At 38.0% G+C, this 13,117-nt stretch overlaps 1 protein-coding gene across 1 annotated transcript in view; it reads left to right on the top strand.

The window, feature by feature from the left end:
- Peli2 (pellino E3 ubiquitin protein ligase family member 2) overlaps positions 1–13,117 on the top strand; it is a 174,841-nt gene that overhangs the window by 37,711 nt on the left and 124,013 nt on the right. The window contains exon 2 of the mRNA XM_046461501.2: positions 11,335–11,464. Within this exon, the coding sequence (XP_046317457.1) occupies positions 11,335–11,464 (130 nt within the window). The remainder of the gene's footprint in view (positions 1–11,334; positions 11,465–13,117) is intronic.

The following is a 13,117-nucleotide window of genomic DNA, read 5'->3' as shown; positions in this document are numbered from 1 at the left end:
GCATTCAGGGTCACTCTGCTGATTGGCTCTGTGGCCTCAAAGATGCCTCTTTACTTGACCTGCTTGAAGGTGGATGCATGTGTATCTAGTAGGTCTTTTGTTGAAGATGAAAGTGTTGAATCTGTCAGCTGTCCAGGGAGGTAGCCATTGGCCACGTGGCTCTTGAGCACTTGAAGTGTAGCTAGTATGACAAACTGAATTTTAAATTTTATTTGATTGTAACCAATTAAAATTGAAATAGCTACATATGGCTTTTGAAAAATATAGATCTATCAGTAAGTCTCCAAGGTCATATACAATTCTTGAACTGTGCCTGTGAACACTGGGAAGATTTTCTAAGAATCTTCTTGTATTTTAAGAATTTGTAAATTGGAAGATTTGGGGGAAAAATCTCTCGAATTGGTAATATGCATAATCTATTCAGATTATGTGCATGGTTGTTGACTTCTAGTAACCACATAAATATATGATTTGTGATAATTGATAATTAATTCTATATTTATTTTCATGGTGAACATGAAAGGTTTTTTTTTTCCACTTTTTGTAGTTGATGTTGTTGCAGTCATTGGGTTAATGCTTCAAACGAAAATTAACTTCTAGGTAATATGCTTCTGTAGCACTAAAGAGTTGGTTGCGGAAAATGCCATTTACTACTGAGAGGCTGAAAGCACTTTTATGTAGTTAACGTTCTTCACCTGCTACTTTGCAATTACAAAATGCAGCTTTAAAGAGTGCTTCCATTTCTTGAAATAAACTTGATTTTGTATATATTTTTATTTCTAATATTTTCTAATCTCATGGTTCTGCTATTAGTTATTTGTAAATGTTTTGGAAGTAGAAAAATCTTCTTTAGAAAATTCATGAAAGGGAGTGACTCCATGGAGCATCAACATGCTTTGTTTAAAACCATGAATGGCTTTATGCTTCATAGCTCATTAAAAATATTTATTTGGTATAAAGTAACTTTCCCCCCTGAATTCTGCCGTGGATAATTGAACAAAGCTAAAATATCTTGTAACAAATTGCCTTGAGAATTTATTTTTACATATAGTAAGCAATTATCTATTTCTTTAGTAAATAATTAGGGCATTGCCCTGTAATGTTCAGAGTTGAATTTTCTTGCTCTGAATTGTATGTATTTCTAGCAATTTCTAAAAATTGTTTGTGCTTACATTAAAAATTTGAAGTAAATAGATATTAGTATTATTATTTTAAGAGTAGCAAGAGGGGCATGCCTTGAAATTTTTAAAAAGGAAGTTGGAAGTAATTATTTTAATAGTTTGGATTAGGATACAGAGATTTTAATGCTAGTTTAAATTTCTGGCTTACTACTTACCTTCACACTTTTTGGTTTGGGGGAGTAATGAGTTTTCTTGATACCATTAAGTTTCTTTATTTGAAATATCTGTAGCTTAATACATGTTAGATGATGAGGCCAATGCTAATTTAGGCAGCTTTTGAGATGCTTATTTTTAGAGGTTTCTTACTATAGTAGAAATTGTATATACACGGATTTAAAAGAATCAGTGTTTTGCTAGATAATTACTATCTTAATTCTTTTGTCTAAATTTGATATTTAGAGATTAAGAACTTTGTAGACACATTATTTGTCTTATTTGAGGAAATGCAGATTTTAATGGACAGATTTCAATAATGATTTATTGAAAAGAAAAATAAAATACATACAATTTTGTATTGCCATCCTTTTTCTGTTTAAACAAGTATGCATTTTTATTTTTATTTTTTGTAATATTGGGGATTGAACCCACACATGCTGGGCAAGTGCTTTACTATTGATCTATATCCCCAGTGCTTTTTAAAAAATATTTTTACTTTGAGACAGGTTTTCACTAAATTGCCCAGGCTGGCTTCAAACTTTTGATCCTCTTGCTTCAGCCTCATGAGTAGTTGAGATAAAGGTGCATACCACCTTGCCTGACAAAAATTATACAATTGCAAAATCTTATTTTTTATAACTCATTTTAAAAGGGATGCATTTGAAATTAACTCCAATTTTAGATTTCTTCCGATTCTTTAGATTTCAAAAGCTATGTAAATTTATGTTTATTTAGCCCCAAATATTTAGGTACTAAGGGAGTTACTTAAGTTAATTTGCCTTTGAGATGCACAGTATCAGTTAATTATTGCCGTATGCTCTATATAATCAATCATCCCAAATCTCAGTGACTTAAAAACAACAATTATTCTCATGTGTCTGGGGCAGTTGAGGAGACTGCTCTGGGCTATGGTGAAGTGGCTGTCCTCCACATTGCATTTCTGTGGTTTGGTGCTCCTCCAGGTTTCTCTCATTCTCCTTGGCATGGCAGGCTGGCTGGACAGGTTCTCTTATGGCCATGGCAGATGTGTTGGAGCATAATTTCAAGTATCCAGCACATTTCAAGCCCTGTGACCTCACTTTTGTTGGTATCTCATCTATGGACCACAGCAAGTCACATGACCTAATCCAAAGTCCTGAACAAGGAAGTGATAATGATAAATCTACCTAATACGTGAGTTGTACAAGTCATATACTATCAAGTCCATTTCTAATTATGCCTCATTTTTTTTCTTTTGGTGTGATATTTTCTCTTCATGAAATAAAAAAATTACTGCAAGCTGAGCGTGGCAGTACATGCCTGTAATCCCAACAGCTTGGGCGGAGGATCGAAAGTTCAAAGCCAGCCTCAGCAACTTAGTGTGGCACTAAGCAACTCAGTGAGATCCTGTCTCTAACTAAAATACAGAAAGGGACCGGGAATGTGGCTCAGTGGTTGAGTGTCCCTGAGTTCAATCCACAATACCTCCTCCCCAAATTACTGCAGGATAGTACTTAAAAAGTAATTTTTATTCATATAATACTCTTTGACATAAAAAATGTAATATTATATTAAAAGAGACTTAATTGGAGATATTTTGAATTGTTGGAGCCAAAGGTAGTATAAAAGTAATAGTCTTGAAGTAGTCTTGAACAGTGACATAAATAGCCTTCCCCATTCCTGGCAGTTTGCCTGTCTTTAGGTGTTCATTGAAAACTATTTGCTGTTGGCTCTCCAGCAGTGCTCAAAAATCAAAGATTCAATTCATTAAAACACGCACACACACACACACACACACACACACACAAGTCAGTGACAGTCCCATTGTGAAATGAAAAAAGGAGGAAGAAGACTTCAAAAAAGCAAAGAGCTCAATATAAGATGATATTACTCTTTTCATAGACTGTTAATTTTTTATTTTAGGTACACTGGATTTGCTTTGCATACTTTTTATTTTTGGTGGCCTGATTAGAAGAAGAAGTGGGGAAGTTTGACCTTCAAAAATCAATAGGAATTGAATAAAAGCAGGAAAGAACACTGTGTTTGCCCTGGGATCAGTGTAGGTGTGGTGCTGATGAGGCTGGGGTCAGGGGTTGAGGCTTCTCATGAGCTGGTTAGCTTTGCCCTCAAATCCCACCACCATACCATGCCAGAATCCAAACTAGAGAAGGTTACGCCATTCTAGTTTATGGGGAAGGAAACTGAGACTCTCAGAAGCTAAGGGACTCACACGAAGTCAGATAGGAATTAGAGGTAGCACCAGGCTACAGGCTTTTCCCCCTCACATAAAGCTTTTTGACACAAAGAGCTGTTGAGTAAACCCAGGAAGAGTCCATGAAAGTCTGCTGAATGCGGGTCCAGTACTATATTTTTGATATCAAAAACTTTTTAATGGCTAGCCTTAGGAAATATTTTGGCACAAGGAAACTAGAAAACTTCAAGATAAGAAAAAAGACTACCTATAGTAAACTGGCATTTCTCATTTGTCATGAAGATATGGGAGTCTTCTGTACAATGTGATTGCAATATACATCCAAGATGAACTTTACTCTTTTTAGGCAGGATGCAGGTATTTTAGTTGGCTAGGAATACCTTCTGTATCCATATTGAGAGAGATTTGGGAATCTCTTTAAACACTGTATTTGTAACTTTGAGGAATCAAAGGCCCATCTTAATTAAGATTAGGTACCTTCACATCCCTAGCTTAAGAAAAGACCCAGGGCTAGATTTCCTTTCTCCATTCTTCCTGCACTGATGTAGTCACCGTTATTATTGAGTCATTCTCTGCTTCAGGGTTCCAGGTAGAGGCAAAGGGGGATATGAAAGAAACAGGGAGCTGCTCAGAGAGCACCCAGTTCAGAGGTGGAAGGTAAGTGGAAGATTAGTTTCTGTGGTCACACAGGTCTGGTATAGAAGACTTTTATTAAGGTACCATGGACTGGAATCACATGTGTAGGACATGTCAGTAAATACATCTTCAAAGACACCAGGGCAGTATCCTAATTCAAAATTCAGGGTCTGTGGTGTAGCCCAGGGGTAGAGCAGTGCATGTGTGAGGCCCTAGGTTTCATTGCCATAACCAAAAGGCAAAACATAATAAAACCTAAAAACAAAACTTGCTGTTCTGATTTCTCTTTTATTTTTTTTCCTATTGTGTTTTCTAAACCATTTCTGTCATCATTTACCAGGGTTGGTTTGTATCTGTCACCTTGGCTGCCTTCCCACATGGCTGAATTCATCAGAAGACACGGTGTCTTTGTGTCTCCTTAGCCCTCAGCCTGACACACCCCATGCACCACTCTGACTGATTCATTTTGAAAGAATATATGTATCTCTCCACCGCCCCCCCCCCCCCCCCCCCAATGTTCAGTAGGTCGTAAGTGGCTCCTTGGAGCAAAGACCATTTCCAAACATAAATGGGGACTTGAGAATCTTCCATGTAATGCCAAGGCCAGGCAGATTTTCTGAATGAATTGATGTTTACAAAGCTGTAATAGGTTATCTTCAAAGGGGATAGGCTGTTATGTTGCTGACATAATTAGTTCTTTGGCTAGAAATCAAAGTCTGCCTTTTATTTTATGAGACTCCATTGTGAGGCATTTCTTAGTTAACGTTGTTGTGTCCCTGAGCTTTATAGTTCACTGGGGCAGGGAAAGTCCACATATATGATAGATTAAATAATGAGGGAGTTGGAACTATAATTATGTAAAACCAGTGTTAGGTATTTATTAGTTTATGTGCATTTTCTTACGGTTGCATTTGTACAGAAATGGGAGTTAGTTTGAGCTGCCTTAAGACAGGTGCCACATCAGACTCTGTGCCCTGCCTTTAAGTCTCTTGCTTCTAGAGTCACATCCTGTTTATCTGGAATGTATAGTCTCCTTTGGGTACAGTCGTTGCCTGTGATTTATTGGTGTAAGTGATAGAGATGTTGTTTCTGAGGGAGGGCAGAGCCTTCAGTCTATAATGAAAAGCCTGGCTGCTTCTGGAACAGGCTCATTGGATGCTGATGACACCTCCACTGTTGGAGCCCATGGCTATTCTGTTCCACATGGATGCTGCTGTAGGAGCTCAAGCTAGTTAAGATCATATGGAATGTCTCAGATGTGGCCAAGAGTCCTGGCATTCCTTCTCTTGTTGCTGTTCCCTGTAGGAAAGTCTTTCTGTCAAATGCATTTTTGGTGGCAGGCATCTTTTCAAGACTTTATCTTTGCATCATATGCCAAGAATTGCAGTGTCAGTGTTGTCTTCTAGAAAAAAAGTATGAAATTTGGTGTTCCACCAGACTGAATATGGCTTTGGGTCTGTCTGGCCTTTCCTAGCTGTGTCTGTGTGTTTCAGCATTCTGAATCTTTCACATGTCTACCAGGAGCAATACCCCTTAAATAGTGTTTCTTGACCACAGCAAATGTTATTTTTCACATTAATATGTCAACTCTAGATTGTTGATCAATAATAATTCTGTATTACTTGGCGAGGTGTTTTCATTATTCTTTGCAGGTTCCAAATATTTCTACTATTAAAACCGTTTGTTCTCCACATATGAAGAATTAAGTTTTCCTCACACATTTACTAAATAAATGGGTATTTTAAAAAGTCTTCAGAATTAAAAAAAGAAAATTGAATCTTGAAAGTACCCCCCCATACCCCCCAGCTGCTCACAAGCTATGTCAGCAGCACATAGAGATTTTATTTCTACACATTTATTGACTAAAAGCTTGCCAGACCAGGGAACATTCTGACCTCCTTTTGTAGAACAATAATTTTTTGCCTTTGTAAGCAGAATTTCAACTTTACACCTGGACCGTACTCTACAGAAGATGGTCCTTCTGTCGGCAGATGGTCTGGAGATTTCAGTGCCTAGTGTGTAACCCTCTGCATTGGCCAGGTACCTTACTTTCTTGGAATCAGGAGGCAGATGGGCCAGGTGGGGAGGTAAGGAGGACAGAGGGGAAGAGCTGGTGATGGTCATCAGGAGTAGGTGACTTGGCTTCTAACATATCAGGGACCAATGCAGAGGCTGTGGAGCTGGGGAAGTGAAAGTGTGCTGAGGATTTGGGGCTTGTTGTTCCAGGGATCTATTAGTGCATAATCAACTACCCCCAAACTTAGTTGCTTAAAGCAGCCACCATTTTATTTATTACACAGTTCTAGTCAGGAATTTGGGCAGTTCTCTCATTTGACGTCATCTGAGGTCACTTGGTAGTAATCAGGATGGACTTATATGGGGAGGCCATAGTGGCCTCAACCCATTGCACACCAGGATCAGCTGGGACTGCAACTGAAGTGCCTTTGTGTATCTTTCCTAGCATGCCACTCCCAGGGTAGTTGAGTTTCTTATGGGGCAGCTCAGAGTCCTAAGAGAAGGACTAAAGCAGAAGCTACAGGGCCTTTCCACATCTGGTTGTAGAAGTTTAAGACCACTGCTTCCTCTGTATCTTGCTGGTAAGCAAATCACAAGTCATGGGGGTCAGTACATATTTAGAAACAGCACATATTTAGAAAGAGGAGAATTTGATTCCATCGATTCGCAGAGGTAATGAGGAATTTGTGGCCCTTTTTCAGCTGCCACATGGTGTTCCTTGACGGAAGATTCACTGCAAGAGACTTTAGGAAGTGATGGAGGGATGCTGGTGTATATGATCAAATGTACTTTTCACATTTGGTGGCCAAGATCAGAAGACTGAGGCTGAGGAGTAGGCAGAGGCTGCGAGTGGGATAGCAGGCAAGGATTACTTTTTCAGGATTCTTGGTTGTATGTGGAAGATGGGAACGAACCTGGAGGCTCAGAGGAAGGTCTGGGTTTGGAGGGCTTGTGTGCTTGACTTTGTTTCATTTGAAGATGGGTGAGGTCACCAGTGGCTCATTGTTGCAGATTGTGGGTGTGCATTTTCATTCTCATGGATGACTGCTGAACCGATGAACCCTTGAGGGAATTCTGTCTGGTCTTTGGTGATATAACTTTCTTCTGGTCCTAGTCCTTCTGCCTGTGTTCAGGAAAGGGTTGTTTCTTTTAATGGTTGTATTTTCTAAGTACTGTCTCAGTCTTCTTGCTTCCTAATTCTGTGCCCTTTCTTTGAAGTCCCATTTATTCCTATGATTTTAACAGACACATATGATGAAGGCCCCCAAATCTTATTATGTCCAGAACTCTAGCTCTGCCTATCGAGTTGCCTTCTGCATGTCTCCCCTGAATGGCCCTTTAATTCCTGTTCCTGTTTCTAATAATTTCATTACCTTGGCCAGGCCAGATGCCTCCTTGATTTTCCTTTTATCTGTCCTTCACCCTCTGCATCCAGACAGGTCACCAAGTATTGTTGATTTTGGGGTTCTCAATTGTGGCTGCACAAAAACATTACCTGTGGGGTTTTGCAAATGCAGACCTGGAGTCCATTCCAGACTTCCTGAATCAGAATCTCATGGGATTTAACTTTCCATATTTTTATAAGGCTTCCCAGGTGATTCTGATGTTTACCTCACATTGAAAACAACTCTAAAACTTTTCTTTTAATACGTCAGCTCATTTCATCATCAGAGCTTTAATTCAGATCTTTTTAGTTTCTTGTGGCTCCTATAACAAATTACCACAGTTTGTTGGCTTAAAGAGCGAAGTTGACCAAACTATGCTTTGCACATTGAATATATTAGAATCCATTCCAATTTTGTATATAATTATAATGCACCAGTTGAAAAATGAACAAACAAAAGGAAGACCAGTGGAGCAGAGAATGGGAATCAGGAGGAGGGAAGAGGGAGGGAAAGAGGAAATTGTTGGGATTGAAATGGAGAAAACTATTTATATGTATTTATGAATATGTCAAAATGAACCCCATTATTATATGTAAGTATAATGTAATATTTAAAAGTAAACAAACTATTTTTTCTGTCACAGTTTTGGAGACCATGAGTCTGAATCAGGGTGTTAGAAGGGCTATGCTATCTCTGAAAGTTCTAAAGGAGAATCCTTCCTTACCTATTTCAGCCTCTGGTGGGTCCAGGTACTCCTTGACTTGTGGTTGCATAACTGGAGTCTCTGCCTCCATTTTCACATGGTCACTCCTTTGTTTCTTGTGTCTCTTAGAAGACATTTGCTGTTGGATTTATGGCCTACCAGTAATCCAGGGTGATTTAATCTAGAGACCCTTAATTACGTCTACAAAGACTTTTTCTAAAAGGTCATATTCACAAGTTTCAGAACATGGTCATATCTTTTTGAGGGCTAGCATTTCCACTACCACATGCTCCCTCTGGCTATGATGGTTCTCCCAGCTGATCATCTTGCCTCTAACCTGGGTATATCCTCAAGTATATTCATCATGTGATCCATTTGCTTACATCTTACCAGACTTCCCATTCCCTTTGGGGGCGTAAGTCCTTTATCCTGGAGAACCTGGCGTCTGTCTGCCTTTCCCATCCTTTACCATTGATTCTTATGCTCTTAAACTTCAGCTCATGGCATTGAACTGCCTTCATCCTCCCTGCCTTATGCAGGCACTTGCCTCACACTTACAAGTTCAGAGTTCTGGTTAGATTCAGGACAATGCAAGCAGCATCTTCCCATGAAGCCTTCCCTAAGTCCTCTCCTCTGTGCACTGTGCTGCTAGTGCCTCGTGTTCTGCGTGTTTTTTTTTTTTTAATTTTTTTAGTAACATTTGTTTTTGTGCCTTTTTCTCTAGGCAGAGAGCTCTGTGAAGGCAGGAAAGCTGATATTCATCATTGTAGCTCTAGTACTCGGTACTATAAATATTGAATAAATGGTGCTGTAGCTTAACCTAATTAGCTGCTCGTCTCATCTTGATTCTGGTTTTGCCACCAGTACTTTAAGTTTTCCATAGGATTTTTCACCTAACATTATCTAGACATGTAAGTAAGTAGGCAACCTATAAGTAGACTGACTTTTTTTATTTCTTTAACATGCAATATTTGTGCACTTCTGTGTAAGTAATTTAAATTAAAATGTTTCTGCATGCATTAAGGTTGACATTTCTGGACCCTCCTTCACTTTATGTTAGAGATGGCTTTGGAGTTGTTAATAGCAGAAACAAACTTGAGTTAGCTGAAACTAAAAAGAAATTTATGAACAAGGATCAGAGTACAACTGGGCTAATGGATTCTTTCTATCTCTTTTTGCTTCTTTTCTGTATTCATCTGCTTCATTCTTCAATTTATCTGCTTTTTCAGCCAAATACAGGTTGGGACATGCCCATGGCCCCCATGTTTACAGAGACAAGCAGCCACCCACAGAGGCTGGCTTGGTTAGTTGTTTCTCTTCCCAGTTTTGTGTTTTCCAGGATGAGGATGTCATTGGCCAGCTTGGGCCTTATGACACCTCTGGCCAGTCAGCTGCAGGGTGGTGGAGAGGATGCTGGCAGGGCTGTCTCTTCTAAATGTGGTGCTGGAGCTCACCCTTGGGAATTAAGGGCTGGATTCCAGAGAAGGAAGTGCTATTGTGAGAAAATAGCCTAAAAAGAGCTGGACCAGAGGTGTGGTTGAGGGAAAGTTGTAGCAAGGGCTGGGTTAAAACCAGGGGCACAGGAAACATTTCTAGATCTTGTCTTAATTTTCTGTAGACCACAGTAGTGAAAATGGTTTTCAATTGTTTACTGTCTTGACTTCATTTGGTTTGCATATGTTTCCTTTAACAGAATGTTCATCATGAATAAAGTGGTGTGAAAATATCTTAAAACAAAGTGGGTTTATGATGTTTGTTTAATTATGGATATTCCATAGTAGTGATCACAAATATGTTTAAGAAAGTAATGTACATTTTTCTGTCTTGCCTGAAAAGGAGAGTAATAAGACTTGAAACAAATATCATTTATTCTAGAGACATTTTTATATAGCTGACATTCCTTTTTGATGGGAATGGAAACAGATTACAAACACAGTGGGAATAACTTCTGCTGATTATGTAAAACCATTGTCAGACTGCAGATACTGACTCAATTCTTAAAACACCCTAAATTCCTTTGTTCCAAAGTCTGTGGTTCCCAGTGGCCTCATGTCCCCTGTTCTCTACCCTGGTGCCCATCTCCTCTTCTGGGTAGAGCTGGAGAAGTGGAGAGAGCCCAGAGATCTGCTGGACAGGACCCTTAGGTCAGAAACAAGCTACCAGAACCACTGTACCCTGACTTTGGTATTCTGAGGGAGCTTTGGAACAGCCATATTTATCTATGTGCATTTTAAATGATTCCTTTCCCTTTTCTTTTTTTGAAAGGAACTTCTGCCAGTGTAGGCAGAGAATGAATAGTCATGTTAGTGTGGCCATAGGGGACAGTGGTCTGAATAGTCAGGGACAAGTTAATTCAAAGTTAGAATATGCAGTCAAAAATTTAACTAACTGCAACCTTGCCTTTCTTTTAAACTCTCATATTAGCAAAATATATAAGAAATCTGTTTAAGGATATTATGTGTTTTCCTGGTGACTCTGTAAATTTTTGACAGTTTATGGACTATAAAATTCAATGCATAATTTGTATATAAGTTATTTTTTGCTAACGTAGCATTGTAGGGTTCAGTGAGAAATGTGAGTGAATATATTCAGAACTTTAAAGAAAGCAGGTAACTATATTTGATCTTCTTACAAATAAAAATCTTATCGACAACATGATTTGAGAATGAGGTGTGAGGTTTAATTAGTATGCTATTTTCTAACTAGTTCATTTAAAAATATTTCTTAAGTTTCTCTGGGGTCCATTAGAATGGTGCTAGCTGAATTGAGCCTTTTCTTAATATGGCCTCTGCAAAATCTGCTTATTTATACTCTGTTTCAAAAAAGATTGGAAGAGTGACTCCATAGAATAGGAAATTTATAATTACTTGTACATCTCTCTTAAATTAAGTTTCTGGAAGTGATTTGAATTTCATTACAGCTAAAGTCTGTTTTGTAACCCTTTCCTTTTGTGAGTGGTTTGGTGGGCAGTTCTTTAATCCTGTCTTTTCCATTATTTCATCTAACTTTCATGCCTAAAACTTTTAAAATCCACAAATAATTGAACTATCTCATCTCTGTTCTTAGGTACAATGGTGCTTTACCTAATGGTGACAGAGGAAGGAGGAAAAGCAGATTTGCTCTCTATAAGCGGCTGAAGGCTAATGGTGTTAAACCTAGCACAGTCCATGTGATATCCACACCCCAGGCTTCCAAGGTAGGTGACTTTGGCCTATTTGGGAGGACCTTGCAAACGGTGATTTATGATTATTCCTTATTAGCTGCTTTCTTTCCTTTACTCCTGTTCTTGTATAGGACATTTTCTCAACCATCTAAAGCAGGGTATATGTTGGGAGGGGCTGTGCTATGTGCTATAGAATATTTAGCAACATCCCCAGCTTCAACCCACTAGATGCCAGTGGCACTCTCCTCTCCCCACCCCTAAGTTGTTCAAAACCAAAACAACTTGACATTGTAGGATGTCTTCTGACGGGGGGTTAGTAGGTAAAATCTGCCCCATTTTGAACCTCTGCTTTATGATGAAAAGTAATTACCATTGTATCAAGTTAGAATTGCTGTGACTGATTGTATATTGTGTGCATGCACAAATATGTAACAACAAATCCCATCAGTGTGTACAACTAATGCTCCAATAAAAAATGTGGGGGGGGGGAGGGGAGGAATAATAGCTGAAAGATATATAATGTTCTTTATTCTAAATAGTTTTTGTATTGAATCTTGGTATAAACTGCAAAGATTTGTAATTTTCATTCTATTAATTGGATATATTTTGTGTTTTCACATATTCTCCATGAGCATGTAATTAAATTTGTGTGATTATTGGAAAGATAGGAAGAAGACAGACCTAAGTGATGTAAGTCCACTGTACCTATTTGAAATAAATAAAATACTATATTTTAAAAAAGGATTATTTAATTTGCTTCCTGATATACAGCTGGGGGAAAATAGGAGCTTTCATTTTGGTTGATATATTTTTCATTAGACTTAAGAAAGTTTTTTTTTCAATAAGATGAATTATTTGAGGTATATAAAGTTTCGTTTTGTAGAAAATAATTATATGTACCTGTAGTATTTTATATGGGGCTACTAGCTGTACATGTTTATCCTCATGGGTTTTGGTCACTTGGAATAAATCAGACTTGATTCCCATCTTACTGAAAACATGTATTGAGGGAGAAATGATGGCTTCTTGGAAGCAGGCTGGTGTTTATATGGTGATAATAGTATGGATTACCTTTGTGGGTGCTTTTATTTTTAAAAAGCCCTTATTGTTCCTGAAGCAGAGCTATGGAAAGAGTTTGTTAGAATGTACCAGTTAAGATTGTCTTGTACTAATGAGGGAATGACTAGATAAAAAATATCAAGCTCCAGGTAAACAGAGGAGAAGAGTTTAATGTGGGCAAGTTTTCACCAGGGAAAGAGAAATAAAATAAATATTTTAGGGAAGAAAGAATATTTTATAAGGAAAACAAAGGAAATCCAGCTTTACAAAGATTTTGAAAAAAGAAGTCAAATAGCAACAAAATCTTGGAAGGTCAAGAACTAGGAGAAACATTTTATGTAAACAACAAAAATATTTGGTATAGAAGAAAACCAAGACAAATGTTTTTAAGCATGTTTTGAGTGTCAAAACTGTACTGATACTGTAGAGGTGGTACTTATAATTTTGCATATTTGTTGACATTCATCTGTGTCTGTACCTTGTTATTGGCTTTTTAAAAAAAGTCTAGGTCTGTAATAGAATGGCTGACATTTAAAAAGTTAGGAAAATAATTGTTTTTCAGTGAAATATTAAAATTTACTACTATAGGGATATCAGTGGTTTTTATCATTCCCTACCTCCCACATT

Source organism: Marmota monax, unplaced genomic scaffold (assembly GCF_021218885.2).
Source record: "Marmota monax isolate L192 unplaced genomic scaffold, Marmota_monax_Labrador192_F-V1.1 WCK01_AAM20220418_F8-fsc00001, whole genome shotgun sequence".
Lineage (NCBI taxonomy): Eukaryota > Metazoa > Chordata > Mammalia > Rodentia > Sciuridae > Marmota > Marmota monax.
This window is presented reverse-complemented; position numbering and strand designations above follow the sequence as displayed.